At 42.4% G+C, this 15,598-nt stretch overlaps 1 protein-coding gene across 5 annotated transcripts in view; it reads right to left on the bottom strand.

Moving 5' to 3' along the window:
- Positions 1–15,598, bottom strand: part of GPBP1 (GC-rich promoter binding protein 1) — a 45,426-nt gene that overhangs the window by 20,187 nt on the left and 9,641 nt on the right. For all 5 annotated transcript variants that reach the window (XM_064641144.1, XM_064641147.1, XM_064641143.1 and 2 more), the window contains exon 4: positions 380–498. In XM_064641144.1, the coding sequence (XP_064497214.1) occupies positions 380–442 (63 nt within the window). In that variant the 5' untranslated portion in view covers positions 443–498. The remainder of the gene's footprint in view (positions 1–379; positions 499–15,598) is intronic.

The raw sequence follows: 15,598 nt of genomic DNA, 5'->3' as shown, positions 1-15,598 counted from the left end.
AAACATTTTTTTTAATCACTTGGATGACAGAATAACAGTTCTGCAAAATTTATAGGACACACAGAAAAGTCAGAAGCAAGAATATCAAGTACATGCCTCTGCCTTGGTACTTCTAGCAAAGAATACAGTAATTCACTTTAAACTCCTGATGAAGGCAATCTTAAGCCAACCACAGCTCTGACAAGGCCAGGCATGCGCTTCTATCCACAAACTCAGCTGCTCAAGCAAAGAACTCTATGATACAACTACTTAAATCACGACAATAAAACTTGCCAGATATCGTCTATCACCACCCTTTTCATGAAGAGGTTTTTACTGTGAATGAGGTTATGACATTTACTTCCCAAATAATGGGAGTGCCTGTTCAAAAGAAACATACCTTTGTTGACGATGGTGGAGTAGGAAAATTAAGCCAGGCTGGAGCAAAGTCATGCTGCGCCATTTAGGTCCAGTCTCATTGAATCAATGGAAAAAGGCTTAGCACCTCATGGCAAGTCCCTGCAAACAGAAGAACAAGAAATGGAGTACTTCCAGATGTTACAAGAGGAGTAAACTTCTTGTGCTTTGATCTGTATTTCCCTTCTGTTTTCCAGTATTATTTTCTCACACAGATACGGTTTAGAATCTAACTACCCTCGTCTCGTTTATAGTATCACATTTGTGCTTTTATTACTAAAGTGTCACACAAATCAAATATATCGCAGGAATCAGGAAAATACAAATGTAACATTCCTTTCTTTATTTCCTCTTATAAATTGGATGAAGTTTCTTGTGTAAGGTCTGACCCAGAACGCTATGGCAAAATTAGCTTGTTACAATACTTCCTGGTAATATCTAGAATGGCTTTCAGGAGCTATTTCTTCAGCTTCCTAGAAGCTGATTTTTTAATTAGTCCCTAAAAGTTAGTTTCAGAGGCCATATTAAAGTTCCTTATGAAAAAACTAGATGCTTGGGACAACCACAAACCCCTCATTGTCTCTAGATTCAATGGAAACAGAGTCTACATATGCAAAGTGTCAAAATCCAGTAAAATTCTCCAGTTTGAAAATGGGCAAGAGAAAGTAATGGCTTAAGATTAAAACTCAAGAATACTTTTTCTACCCTACGCTCTTCCTACAGATAAGAAAACATTTCTTAATAAGCAAGAGAATGTAAGGTAATATGAACTCTATTACCCAAAGCTGAACGATAGCACAGACAGGAAAGAAGTGGATGAAACACTGCCTGAATTATGTGAGGGTAACTGAATAATGCTCTGCAGCTAGTCATTGAAAAATGATCAATGATTCAAAAATACTTTAAGTATGATACACACTATTAGAACTTCATATGAATTTGTGAAAACATAGTAAGTACCCACACACATTTCACATGAAGATCTAAATAAATGTGAGTGCAAATCTATTAGTCAGAAAGCACAGATGTAGTTCACTTTAATCTACGGCTGCTGTAATGTGAGTAAGAGCTGTGGAATCTGGTATACAGTAACCCATAATTATTGTTGTAATTATGGCCTGAACCAGGCTATTGCAGATTTCCAGTGACAGACAAGAATGTTCCAGCTTCTAACAGATTTGTTAGACTTTACTTAATGTTAAACTGCACTTATTTGAGCATCTTTTCAATGACACGAGCTCATACTTAGGTTTTTAGGTACCTCCAATACCAGAGTTAAACTTTAAGGTAAGATAGACCATTACTGTCATTAAATAGAGAAGACAAGGTTATAAAGGTATGTCTCATCCAAATAACTCACTATAAATTACTCTGCTGAAGTCATCTAACACTCACTTCAAAACTAATCTCACCAAAAAATCCAGAGAAATTTTCTAAATATTCCAGTTACGTCGAACTAGTGAAAAACAAATGAAGAAAGTTCTGGAATCAATGAACCATCACAGAAGTGGCTCCTCTTTCTCACAGGAATCACGTTCACTTTTACTGATATATCCTACTCAGCAATAGTATAGAAAACAGATGAAGCAATTAACAAATCTGAGCAAATGCCAGGAAGAAAAAATTTCTTCTCCTTCCCTGAGATACAGTTCTTATCCTCCAAGTACAAGAATCAGGAAATCTTTAGAGAGGATCAAGACGGGCATCAATACTGAAAGATCAGCACAAAAACAACGAAATCTTCAGACCAAGGCACTTACAGTCCAAAAAGCAATGAGTAAGATTAGATTTATACCAAGTAAAAACATAACAAAGATTCCACAAAGTACTACCAAGTTACTGGTGCCTCAGCTACAAGGTACAGGACAACAAATGCCCTAACAATCTGATTTCTTAACAGACTGATCTTACAGACTGATCTTACTCTTTTTAGAAAACTAGTCAAGCTTCCTAACACTATTTATGCAACTGTCATGAGAAACATTCGTTATTAACTCACAAACATCCCTACCTTTTACCCTTTGCACAAAAAAACAAGGATTCAGGAAAGATTTGGTGATCGCCAAGCATCCAAGGACTGGAAAGGTGTTTTTAGACGAGCTTTTCCCACAGCTCACTGACACTGGGTGTCTCTGTCTTCATGCAACAATTATTCTAGAAGCAGATTGAAGTCTTCCTCACATTTTCAGCTAAAAAAGCTCTAGAAAAGTTTTTGATAGTGCTGCTCTGTCAGAGAAGTCAATCCTTTTCCTAAAAAGTAGTATAATGAAATGGTAAGGACAGAGGCCTGGGCCAAAACTCACACTCAGAGCACAAAGTCAGCAGCAGAATATCTGCAAATTTCAATAAGCCCATGGAAGAAAAACTCTCCTAGAACTAATTCTTCCAAATAGTTTTAATAAAAGAACCTCAAGAACAAAAGCACAAATGTTCTTCTAGAACATTACCTGACCAAATTAACAGATTATAGTTAAAGACTAACAAGAAAAACAACTCCTGTGAATACTAACCTCCACACCAAAGTCAAGAAAACACTTTCTTTCACCTAATTGTACATATGATTGGTCTGGCAATTAGACATGGGAACACAGAGTACTTTCATTATTAAATGTTTTTAACTCTAAAAAGGCACAAACACCCCAGGAGCTAATTAAATACCAAACAGCAGGTCAGGAATAGTTATTTTCTTACAACTTCTCTAGAGTACATAGCCTACACAGCTTAAAGTTGACAGTTCCATGTTTTAAGCTTCATTAACAACTCTTACAGATGTCTTCTGATGTTGTTAACAAGTTCATCCTAGAATGTCTTTTAATAAAAAACAGTTTCATTACAAGCATGATCTCTGTTTAGATGATCAGACACATCTCTGATAGCTCTTGGATACTTTTCCTTCTAAGGAAGGAATTTTTGATAAATGGTAAACAGATCACCAACTGTTAAGAATTGGAAGTCAGTAAGGTAGCTCTGCTCCCACATACAGGATTTACTATGCTTAAACCCCTCATGATCAGCTTAGTTGCCCACACTAGTGTGTTCCTTGCTTGCTTTCCAACTTAAGTTGGACCAACAACCGAGTCTAGCAAATTATTCTGCAACACATTTGGACACTGGAGAAGTTCCTTCTACCAATTTGAGCCAGGGGGTTTTTTTCCTGTTATTCAGGCACGTTACTTCAGCTACCCCAAGAAATCAGACACATATCTGCATTTTGTGTCCTCCAAAGCACTTGCAACCTTTATTAAGATTCATATTATCAACAAATTTAATAAATGTACACTTTATTTCATGACTGAAGTTATTAATAAAAATACTGAAGGGACTTCTTAAGCAATTTGCTTGACAACATATTTCCAGCTAGACATCAAACAACAGCTCCCTTTACAAAGACTGAGGAGACACTAAGGCACATGGTTAACACTTATCAGCAGACTACTTCCAAAGAACACCCCTGCCTTGAAGAAACATAGAATCAACTGGGTTGGAAAAGACCTCTAAGATCATCAAGTCCAACCTTGATCCAACATCACTGTGGTTACTAGACCGTGGCACTAAGTACCACATCCAGTCTCAACTTAAAAACCTCCAGGGACAGTGAATCCACCACCTCCCTGGGCAGCCCATTCCAATGCCTGATTACTCTCTCCGTAAAAAATTTCTTCCTAATATCCAACCTAAACCTCCCCTACAGCTTAAGATCGTGTCCTGTTGTTCTACTGCTGGTTGACTGGGAGAAGAGACCAACCCCCACCTGGATACAACTTCCTTTCAGGTCGGTTGTAGAGAGTGATGAGGTCTCCCCTGAGCCTCCTCTTCTCCAGGCTGAACAACCCCAGCTCCCTCAGCCTCTCCTCATAGGACCTGTGTTCCAGTCCCTTCACCAGCCTTGTTGCTCTTCTCTGGACCTGCTCCAGCACCTCAATATCCTTCCTGAACTGAGGGGCCCAGAACTGGACACAGTACTCCAGGTGTGGCCTCACCAGTGCTGAGTACAGGGGAAGAATCACTTCCCTGGTCCTGCTGGCCACACTGCTCCTGATCCAGACCAGGATCCATTGGCCTTCTTGGCCACCTGGGCACACTGCTGGCTCATGTTCAGCTTCCTGTCAATCCAAACTCCCAGTCCCTCTCTGCCTGGCTGCTCTCCAGCCACTCTGTTCCCCAGCCTGTAGCTCTGCATGGGGTTATTGTGGCCAAAGTGGCACTTGGCCTTGTTGAACCTCATCCCATTGAAATCAGAGCATCTCTCCAGCCTGTCCAGGTCCCTCTGAAGAGCCCTCCTGCCTTCCAGCAGACCAACACTCCCCCCAACTTGGTGTCATCTGCAAATTTGCTAATGGTACACTTGATCCCCTCATCCAGGTCATCAGTGAAGACATTAAAGAGAACTGGGCCCAACACTGATCCCTGGGGGACACCACCAGTGACCGGCTGCCAACTGGATGCAGCCCCGTTCACCACCACTCTCTGGGCCCAGCCCTCCAGCCAGTTCTTAACCCAGCACAGAGTGCCCCTGTCCAAGCCGTGGGCTGACAGCTTTTCCAGGAGCATGCTGTGGGAGACGGTGTCAAAGGCTTTGCTGAAGTCCAGACAGACCACATCCACAGCCTTCCCCCCCATCCACTAGGGTCACCTGATCAAAAAGGAGATCAGGTTGGTCAGACAGGACCTGCCCTTCCTAAACCCATGCTGGCTGGGTCTGATCCCTTGTCCTACTGTAGGTGCTGTGTGATTGCACTTAGGATGATCTGCTCTATAACTCTGCCAGGCACTGAGGTCAGGCTGACAGGCCTGTAATTTCCCAAGTCCTCCTTGCAGCCCTTTTTGTGGATCTGCATGACATTTGCCAATTTGCAATCATTTGAGACCTCCCCAGTGAGCCAGGACTGTTGGTAGATGATGGAGAGTGGCTTGGTGAGCTCTTCCACCAGCTCCCTCATCACCCTTGGATGGATCCCATCTGGTCCCATAGACTTGTGAGGATCCAGGTGGCTCAGCAGGTCACTAACTGTTTCCTCCTGGATTAAAGGGGGGCTATTTGGCTTCCTGTCTCTGTCTACCAGCTCCAGAGGCCAGTTGTCCTGAGGATAACCTGTCTTACTGTTGAAAACTGAGGCAAAGAAGGTGTTAAATACCTCGGCCTTTTCCTCATCTTTGGTGACTATGTTCCCTGCCATGTCCAACAAAGAATGGAGGTTTTCCTTGCCCCTCCTTTTGGTACTGATATATTTGTAGAAGCACTTCTTGTTATCCCTAACAGAAGTGGCTAGACTGAGTTCAAATTGTGCATTTGTCTCTCTGATTTTCTTTCTACATTGACCTAACTATATTCCTAAACTCCTCCTGAGTAGCCAGTCATTTTTTCCATAATCAATAGGCTCTCTTTTTTCCCCCTAATTTCGTTCAAAATCTCCCTGTTCAGCCAGGCTGGACATCTTCCCTGTCAGCTCGCCTTTTGGCACACTGGGACAGCCTGCTCCTGTGTGTTCAAGACTTGCTTCTTGAAGCATGTCCATCCCTCCTGGACCCCTTTGTTTTCAAGGGCTGTTTCCCAAGGTACCCTCTGAACCAGTCTTCTGAGTAGGCCAAAATCTGCCCTGAAGAAGTCCAAGGCTACTTTTAAATTAAATGAAAACAACAATATTTAAAGTATGTGAACAGAATGAAAGTTAGCAGAGTATGACACTGCTTTAATTATACCGACATGAAGAACCCATATGTCTGCTAGAATGTTTTCTTACGTGCACACCACACAATATACAATTCCTGTTCAGTAACGCAAAGCAGCTGATGTAGTCCCAGCATTAATAGAGCTATCAGAAGTAAACTGAGACAAACACCACAGACTTGAACACAATTCCAGTGCTTTCAGAACCTCTCTCAGTAACAGAAGAGTAGGCCCAAAATATATCACAGAATGTTTCAGCCACCAATCCCTATGAGCACAAATCTGCCATTCTTTAACCAAACTGGGCTCAGTTTGTGTGCTACTGCAACAGAGCTGCACAGTTCTTAGCAAGATAAGAAAAAGATACTGAAATACTACTACCCCCATACTATTAACACTCAAATGTCTTTAATCAGGCTGATCAAAGTACTGTCTCATCTCAGCAACATCATCAGCAATACCCAATTCAAGTAGTGTACTGACTTCAGTAAAAAAAGTCTTCATAGCCCATAAAGTTAGGTAACATTCATGTGTTCCTTTGTTATGGATAATAAAATAGTTTACAGCAAAGGAAAAAATCTTGTTCTTAAGTTTTACATTGCGCTGGTTTAAAGGTAAACCAGCAGGGGAAATGAACTCAACTCAAAGAAGAGATTATAATCAGAATAACAATTTAATAAAATAATACAATAAATACGATTATATAGACAAACAGTTGGTTTTAACCCACAAAACCCAAATGTATAACCCAGCACCCTGGGGCATGAACAGAGCGGTGTTCGTTGGGCCCCCTGAGTCCAAAGTAAAAGGAGAGAGGAAAACCTGTTGGTGAGAGTGCTGTTGCAGTCTGGTCAAGAGTGGTGATTGCAGTCCGGTTGAGAGTGATGGTTGCAGTCTGGTTGAAAAGTGGTGGTTGCAGTTTGGTTGAGAGCGGTGATCTGCAGTCTTCCTCTGGATCCCATGAGTGGTTAAAAAAATCCCAAAACTCCAAGATTATATATCCTCCAGTTCAGGCAGGAATGCCCAGTACCTCCCTCAGGGTGGGGAGTTCCACAATGAGTGAGAGGACAAGAGCACCCTCCTATCTTGCTGGCCTCTTAACACCCAGTTTATAGCCTGAGGAGTCAGGCTCTATGGGCAGATGGTGTAAATGGTCTATTGATACCAGTTTCTGGGAAATGGCATGGAAGGCTATAGAACACACAATTTTGGATTACACCCATACCGTGATGAACTGGTCCCAGCTGTTCTAACTAGGACATACATCTTGGAAGGGCAGATCTGAAAGAAGTCTGTAAAGCATTCTGTTTCAGGTAACATGAAATAATTAATCCAATTTTCAATTAAATAAAATTTAATTCTGTAGTTTTGTGAAGTATGATCTTCAATAATAAGGTTGTGACTGTCGAAGAATAATGAACAGCTTGTTCTAGGTGATGTACAGTGAAGAGATTTGTCATAAATATTACTCAGTCATCTACTTGGAGCCACATCCGCAGCTAAGAACACTGCACCAAATACGCTTGACCAACACACAAAAAAATTTTGGGATAGGGCTTTTCATGGTTGAGTTGATAAGGTGATAGAAACTATTTCTCATCAGTTGTAAAGCAGCAGGAAACACTATTTTCTAAACAAATTTGTGTTATCTGAAGAGCATTTTGGAAAATTTAATATATTGCCTCTCTTTTAGAAAAGGAAGTAACATGGTAAGAAAAGGGTATTACAGACCACTGCATGGATCAGGAGTCAAGACTTCTGTGAAAAGGCTAAAAAACAATACCCAGAGTCAATCCCCAAACCCTGCAAAACAAGAAAAATGAAACTAAAGCAACTATCATTAGTTTAGCTCATGCTTACCAAATCAAACAAAAAAATCAAATATTAAACAGTATAGTCAATTTTCCCTTCACTGCTACATTTTTCTTTCACCATAGAAAGAGATACAAGTGAAATCACACTTTGAGTAACAGCACAGAAATTCAAGATTTCTTTTGAAAAAAGAAATTTCTTTTTGCAATGATGAACTATTTTGGCGATCAGGGAAAAGACAAGTCTAAGGAAATTACTTGGCTTGCTTTGCCTCACAAAATGAGGACATGAGATATATTTAAGCAGTGGTTATGGATATCTTAAGGAGTAAATTTCATCAAGAAAGGAGATATCTTAATCCGAAACACCATCGGAATCACAAGAAGATATCAAACATAGCAGATTGAGGCTGAACACATGTTCTGAAGATCAGAACAAGATTTTGAAACAACTTCAAGACTAGAGACAAACATTTGAACCCGTCAATTTCTATTACACTTCTAAGTCAGACACTAATAATTGTAAGTAAAAAGTTTAATGTGTCAGATGATGCATGTACAGAAGGATAACACTGTAATAGTTAATCCACTTTTTCCCCATCTTCAGTGGTAGCTATGTAAGAATACTGCCTCCTCAGCAATTATTTCCCCTCCCTCCCTTGCTACTTGAAATCAATATAACGTTTAAAAAACAAACTTTTTAAACATGAAGAACACCACTACAATCAAAGTATAAGTCAATTTCTTCTTTTTCTTGCAATGACACAGACAGAATTCAATATGCTCATCATCATCATGGCTAGGCTTCACAAATGAAGATTTGGGAAAGGCTCTATCCACATTTGCTACAAGCTGGTGGCTAATAAGGCCAATACGAGATAGACATGTCCGACTGCAAAAGGTACAGCAGAAAGACTCCTTAGATGGTAAATTCTGCAAAGCACAATTCTTTCTGCGTTGCCTTTTCTCCTCGAGAGTGATCCTGCGTGCGTTCTCAAAGGAAGCAGCAGCGTTATAGACGGCGTGTCTCCAGACCTCCCGACTGGAAGCCAGAGTAGACCAGTTATGATGATCAATATGGCCAAGGCTGAGATGTTGTTTCAGGGAGTCCTTGTATCTTCTCTTCGGGGCTCCTCTCATGCAGCAGCCGGTGGCAAGTTCACCGTAAAGCAAGATCTTAGGGAGGTGATGATCTTTCATCCTTGAGACATGTCCTGCCCATCGCAGCTGTGTTCTCAGCAACGTGGCCTCAATACTTGTGACTGCTGCTTGTTCTAGAACAGATGTATTGGTCACATAATCTGACCAGTGGATGTTTAGGATTGTACGGAGGCAGCGTTGATGGAAGCACTCTAGGAGATGCAGGTGGTGGCGGTAGATGACCCATGATTCAGATCCATATAAGAGAGTCGACAACACTATGGCTCTGTAAACACTGATCTTTGTGCTTTTCTTCAAGTGTTTATTGCGCCATACTCCTTTATGGAGTTTTCCGAAGGCACTATATGCCTTTGCTAACCTGTTGTCTATCTCTCCATCAATCTTACCGTCCGAGGAGATGAGGGTACCTAGGTAATTAAACTGTTGGACTGATCTGAGCTCTGATTGGCCAATGGTGATATGGGGATGATGGAAGGCTTCCTGAGGTGCAGGTTGGTAGAGAACTTCTGTCTTCTTTAAACTGACTTCCAGCCCAAAGAGCTCAGCAGCATCTGCAAAGCAGGATGTTAAACGCTGCTGAGCTGCTTCTGTGTGGGCAACAAAGGCAGCATCATCAGCATAAAGCAGCTCCTGGACAAGATGGTTTAAGGTCTTGGTGTGGGCCTTCAGTTGCCTGAGGTTGAAAAGGCTTCCATCAGTACAGTATCGAATGTAGATACCGTCCTGATCATCGAAGTCTGCAGTGGCCCTTTGGATCATCATGCTGAAAAAGATTGTGAATAGGGTTGGTGCAAGAACGCAGCCTTGTTTCACGCCACTGACTTTCAGGTAGAATTCCTTCTGCTATAGCGGGTATTAGTCTGTTTAAAAGTATTCTTGCCAGGATTTTGCCAGCAATGGAGAGCAGAGTAATACCACGGTAATTTGAGCAGTCACATTTAATTCCTTTCTTCTTATACAAAGTGATGATGACTGCATCACGAAGGTCAGATGGTAGTTCGCCTAGTTCCCAACAGCACACCACAAACTCATGAAATTTAGCATGGAGTGCAAGGCCCTCATGTTTCCAGATTTCAGGTGGAATTTCATCAACCCCAGCTGCCTTGCCAATTTTCGCCTGCTGTATGGCCTTGAGGGTTTCTCCCAAAGTGAGGGTAATATCCAATTCATTCTTCACTGGTTGTTGTGAGATGGACTGAATTGCTGAGTCTTGGACTACACGGTTGGTACTGAAAAGAGTCTGAAAGTGTTCAGAGCAACGATTCAGAATGGAGGTTTTATCTGTCAGAAGCATTTGCCCATCAGCACTGAGTAGAGGGCTTTGGACTTGGTATGTAGGCCCGTATGCTGTTTTCAGGGCCTCATAGAATCCTCTGTAATCACCTATATCTGCGCATAATTGAGTTTTTTCAGCTAGATCGATCTACCACTTGTTCTGGATGTCACAGAGTTTCTGTTGGAGCTTGCTGCATGCAAGATGAAAGGCTGCTTTTCTCACGTGACAGGAAGGCAGTGCAAGGTGTGCTTGATGACCAGTTCTCTTCTTCTTCAACAATTCCTGGATCTCTTGATTGTTTTCATCAAACCAGTCCTTGTTCTTCTTGAAGGAGAACCCTAAGGATTCTTCAGAGGACTGCAGGATGCTGTTTTTAATATGGTGGAAAAGTGTTTCAAGGGAGGGATCTATACAATCTATGGAATGGTTTTCGAGCCTAGTTTGAAGATTTGCCTGGAATCTGTCTCTCACTGGGGCTGATTGGAGATTGTTAACTTGGAGTCTCCTCCTTGGGATACTGCCTTTTTTGGGTTTGAACTTGAGATTGAAGTTAAGTTTGCAGCGCACAAGTCGATGGTCTGTTTGGCTTTCTGCACTGGGCATCATGCGGGTGTGATGGACAACGCGAACATCTCTCTGTCGCACCAACACATAATCAATGAGATGCCAGTGCTTAGATCTAGGATGCATCCAGGTTGTCTTCAGACTGTTTTTCTGTTGAAAGATAGTGTTAGTGATGGTGAGCTGTTGCTCTGCACAGAATTCTAGCAGAAGGTGACCATTATTGCTACAGTTTCCAACACCATGCTTGCCTAATACTCCTTTCCAGGCTTCTAAGTTCTTTCCTACTCTGGCATTGAAATCACCAAGGATAATGATCTTATCATCTGCAGGAACCTTCTGGGTAAGGTGGCGCGAGTCAGTGTAAAATTTATCTTTTTCAGCAGGGTCAGCTTGGAGAGTAGGGGCATATATACTAAAGAGGACAACGTGTTGGTTGTTGTGGAGTGGAAGGCGCAGGGAGATAATGCAGTCAGAGTGACCTGTCGGCAGATTTTCGAGTTTAGGAACAATAGAGTTTTTGATCTGAAGCCAACTCCTGAGAGATGCCTTTTGGTTCTGGGTTTACCTGACCAAAAGAGTGTGCAACCGGCACCATGTTCTCTGAGGCTGCCTTCCTCGTGAAGGCGAACTTCACTGAGAGCAGCAATGTCGATGTTGAGACATGACAGTTTGTGGGCAATTAGGGCAGAGCAATGCTCAGGATGTCCACTATTCGCAGAATCAAGCATGGTTCTGATGTTCCAGCATGCTAGAGTCAGTTTGGTTTCACCTTTGGAGGCAGGTGTATGCCTTTGTCTCTTGATCTTAGTGTGACCACCTCAGTAGAAGATGCCCATTAGCCACAGTTAACCAGCTGGGTGAAATGTGGAGATGAGCTTTGTTTAGGTCACCTTTTCCAGGCCCCTCTCCAAGTGGAGCAAGCAGTGCTGTCCTTGAAAAAGGCTGCTTGGTCATTCAGGGTGCTGCCCCAAGAGACTGTCATCTCCGGTCAGTCTCAAATGACCAATATCCTGAACCGCCTGCATGCAGGGTTGGGTCTGCGGCTTCCAGTGCACCTTTCACCTGCTGTTTCAACCCTCACCCGTCGCTACAGGGCTTTGTGAATGTGGGTAAAGCCTTTGAGCCCACGCAGTGGATTTTTTAGGTGAGACACAGCATGCACAGAACTGGATCCACCCTTTAATCCTAAGGTTCATCTGCCAGGGCCGAGTGAGCTTGGACAGTGGCAGCGAGGTCCTCAGGATGTAGGTTTGATTAGAGTGACCTTCTCTTAGATGGATGGCCTTACAGGGCTAAGCGAGCTCCAACAGCCCTGGTTTGGGATTAGAGTTGTCCTTCTCCTAGGATGACTGCCAGAAAGCTAACAAGCTCATCCTGCCCAAGGATGTATTGTATCTGACCCTACAGTTTTGACCTGTCTGGCATGGGCGACCCTACCGAAGGCATGTACCATCATCACCAGTGTAGCTCACAACAACACAGGATTACACAGGCTACATTTTTACTATTAAAATGACTACGGCAAGTCTTACACTTCCTACTTTTCTGCCACCTACCTATATTCAATCCCAAGGAAATACCCAGGAACAACCCTTTGTCCTGACCACCCTTTCAGGATGTAACAAATATATCCAGAACATACCGAACCTGGGCAGTAGCCACAGGTGAGCCAAAAGCAAAAAAATGAACAAAACTGTTCTGGCCCCCATACCCACCTAGGGCTTGAGCACCTCTCAAGGCCCCAGCCTGGCCTAGACCCCCAACCCCCCAGAGGAAACCATTATTCACTCTGACCTTATCCTCCCCTCACCATGTTACCTCATATCTTCCCACGCACCGCTTACCTGCAACACTTCATGCAGGGTTGCCCTGCCCGCCCACCTTCCAGTCTGAGGACCCCCATGGCCCACCTAGTACCCTTGCCCTCCCCCTCCCCCAAAACAGACCGGCAAACCTCTGTGTGCTCAGAGGCTTCCACTCTCCTCTCTCAGGAGGGCGCAAAGCCATGTCAGTGAAGCTCCCTCTCTTCTTTCCCTGCCGGGGGGGGGGGGGCAGCCCCATGTGGGCCCGGGGCCCAGGGCCGGCCCTGGGCTGCACGGCTTCCACGGGGAGGGCACCCCCGGGCCACAGGGCGGCTTCCAGGGGAGGATGCCCCTGCGGCCACCGCACGGTTTCCGGGGGGAGAGCACCCCCACGGCCGCCGCACGGCGTCCCGAATTCAATATGCTACAAAAGCAGAAAACAGTGTTGTATTCATGAACAGTCACACTAACTTACTTTCAGATTGCCTTAACAAAGTGCATCTTCAAGCTTCATCTTAATATTACAAATTTCACCTTATCTGCAATGTTTAACTTACTACTGCTGGGACAAAAAGTGGAACAGCCAAAATTACTAATATTTAAGTTTCATTTGCAAAACTTGCTTGTAAGCTAAAACCTCCATGCAATTCTCACACTAAAAAGAGGAATGAAATACAACATATCAAGAAGATCCTCATGAACAAACTATCCAAAACAGTGTTATGGAATACACGTCAGCTTTAACAAACACAATCTGTCACATTTTAATAAAGTCTGTGTAATTCCTTGCAGTAAAAATTAATTTTTTTAATCCCCTTCTTTTTTCCTGCCCTATGTTTACCGAGAGAGAAGGGGGAGAAAGAGAAAAAAATGCTTTCTCGTTCTCACTCCATAATGCTAAATTAGGGACTGCTGCCACCACAATCATTAACAGATTTCACTCTCCTTCACTGTGGAGCAATTTCACCAAATCGGCAGACTGGCTGTACCTAGCAGTACTTTCCAACCACTAGTGAAGCCTGAGACCACTACAAGCTAAGCACAAAGCAGAACCCCAGCAAACACGTGTTACTCCAGCTTGTATCTCGGCGTAGCACATCAAAAATGGAATACATTGCAGTCACATACCAGACTCATTACAGACAGGGCAACTGCAGAGTCACTACAGACAGAGAAGTGTGCATTTAATAACTCAGCTTCAGCACTACACCAGGAAGCAGCTGTGCTGTCAAAAGTTAGGAAGCAAAAGGATAAGGCACAAAGAAAGACCTTAGACTTTTCTCCCCCCATGCCAGGCACCTATAAAATTAGCCCAGACAAAACTTTAAAATAAATAAAATTAAAATTAATATTAAACAAATCAAAAAAATAATAAAATCAAAATAAATAACAATAAAAATAATAAAATAAGAAAGTCTCCAGCTCAAGTTCTGCAGCAATTACAATCTAACCAGACTATTTTCATATAGTAGAAATTTATATCATGTTTTATGTGCTGCTCCTGCTAACAGTGGAACAATAGCAAATTCCTTTACAAAAGTCTTTAATCTGGCTTTAAACATGTCATAAAAACAAAGGCTGCTGAGATCTGGAATAAACTGGTTACACAAATGTAATTCACCTGATCACTCCCACTCTCTTATAAAGATGATCCTTTCCCTAGAATTTCTACTAGCTTGAACCATATTCATCAAATCTCTACAGCATTAAAAATCTTCTCTCTCTCTCTATTTACACAACACTAAAAATAGCCATACAGCATCTCTGGAAGGGCACAATACTCTTCAGGAGTTGAAAAAGTGACTCCCATGAGAACTGAGGTCAAGGCAATCAATCTCTGCACTGTCTGTGTCTGTGGACGTGAGAGCCCACACACAGAGAGGCAAAAGGAATCATCTTCTGGAATATTGGAAGGGCAGAGAGCAGAGCAAGCAGATGCAATCAAAGCATTTGCAATTTCAGTTCCATGTTTTTTCTATAAACAGGTCAAAAAAGAAAAAAATAGGCCTAATTATTAAAACAGAATCCTGAAAGGACCATGGAAGATAAAATAATACGCACTCACATTTAACTGCTGTGATTTTTTTGAGATTTTCATTATTCAGTTTAAGTAGCTCTAAACAGAAGAAATACATTTACCATGATATTTTTAATATACTTAACTATAAACACTATAACAATTTCACAACCCCTAAGAATCAAGTGTAAAAACATGTAACCCTACCTTTTTTTTTCCCCAAGTCCACACCCTTCACAAATTATAGAAGGAAACTCTCAATAATGCAGCTCTTTAATTCATGACAAACAGGGCTATGAACTTTAAGCATCACCTTGTAACAAAGCTACCTTGCAACATCCTTCTGAGGGCAACCTCTCTTACTCTTGTCCTAACAGTCTGTAGCATTTACAAAAATAAAGTCTCCATCATCATTTTCACCTTCACACAATTCTACAGGAGAAACATAAGTTTAATAGCTTACTGATTTTAAATTTTGAAAGTACCTTCTGAAAAATTAAAATATAGCATCCAGAGATCTTTCTGAAAGACTAATGATCATCTTGTACTTCCCTAGAAGTTCAAGAATCAACCTCTGCCTAAAGGAAGGATACTGCTGTCCCTTTATCACTTTTGTGGTCCTTTTCTAAACTCACTCCACTAAGTCACATCTTTTTTTTATCAGGGAGCCTATAGCAGTGTTACACAGCCTGTACTGTGACAGTCCTCCACATGAGGCCTCACCATGGCTGTAGAGGAGCAAACTGAACTCCCCTCCACCTGCTGGCAACACTTTTCCTAAGGTGGTGCCAGGAGATGTTGGTTTCAACATGAGGATGGTTTGCTGACTCATGGTTGGCTTGCTTTCCAAGAGGACCCCCAGTTACTTCTCTGCAGCTGGCATATGCAGCTACTACTCATCAG

This window comes from Pseudopipra pipra, chromosome Z, assembly GCF_036250125.1.
Source record: "Pseudopipra pipra isolate bDixPip1 chromosome Z, bDixPip1.hap1, whole genome shotgun sequence".
NCBI lineage: Eukaryota > Metazoa > Chordata > Aves > Passeriformes > Pipridae > Pseudopipra > Pseudopipra pipra.
The sequence above is the reverse complement of the archived record's forward strand: the minus strand, read 5'-3'. Positions and strand labels throughout refer to the sequence as shown.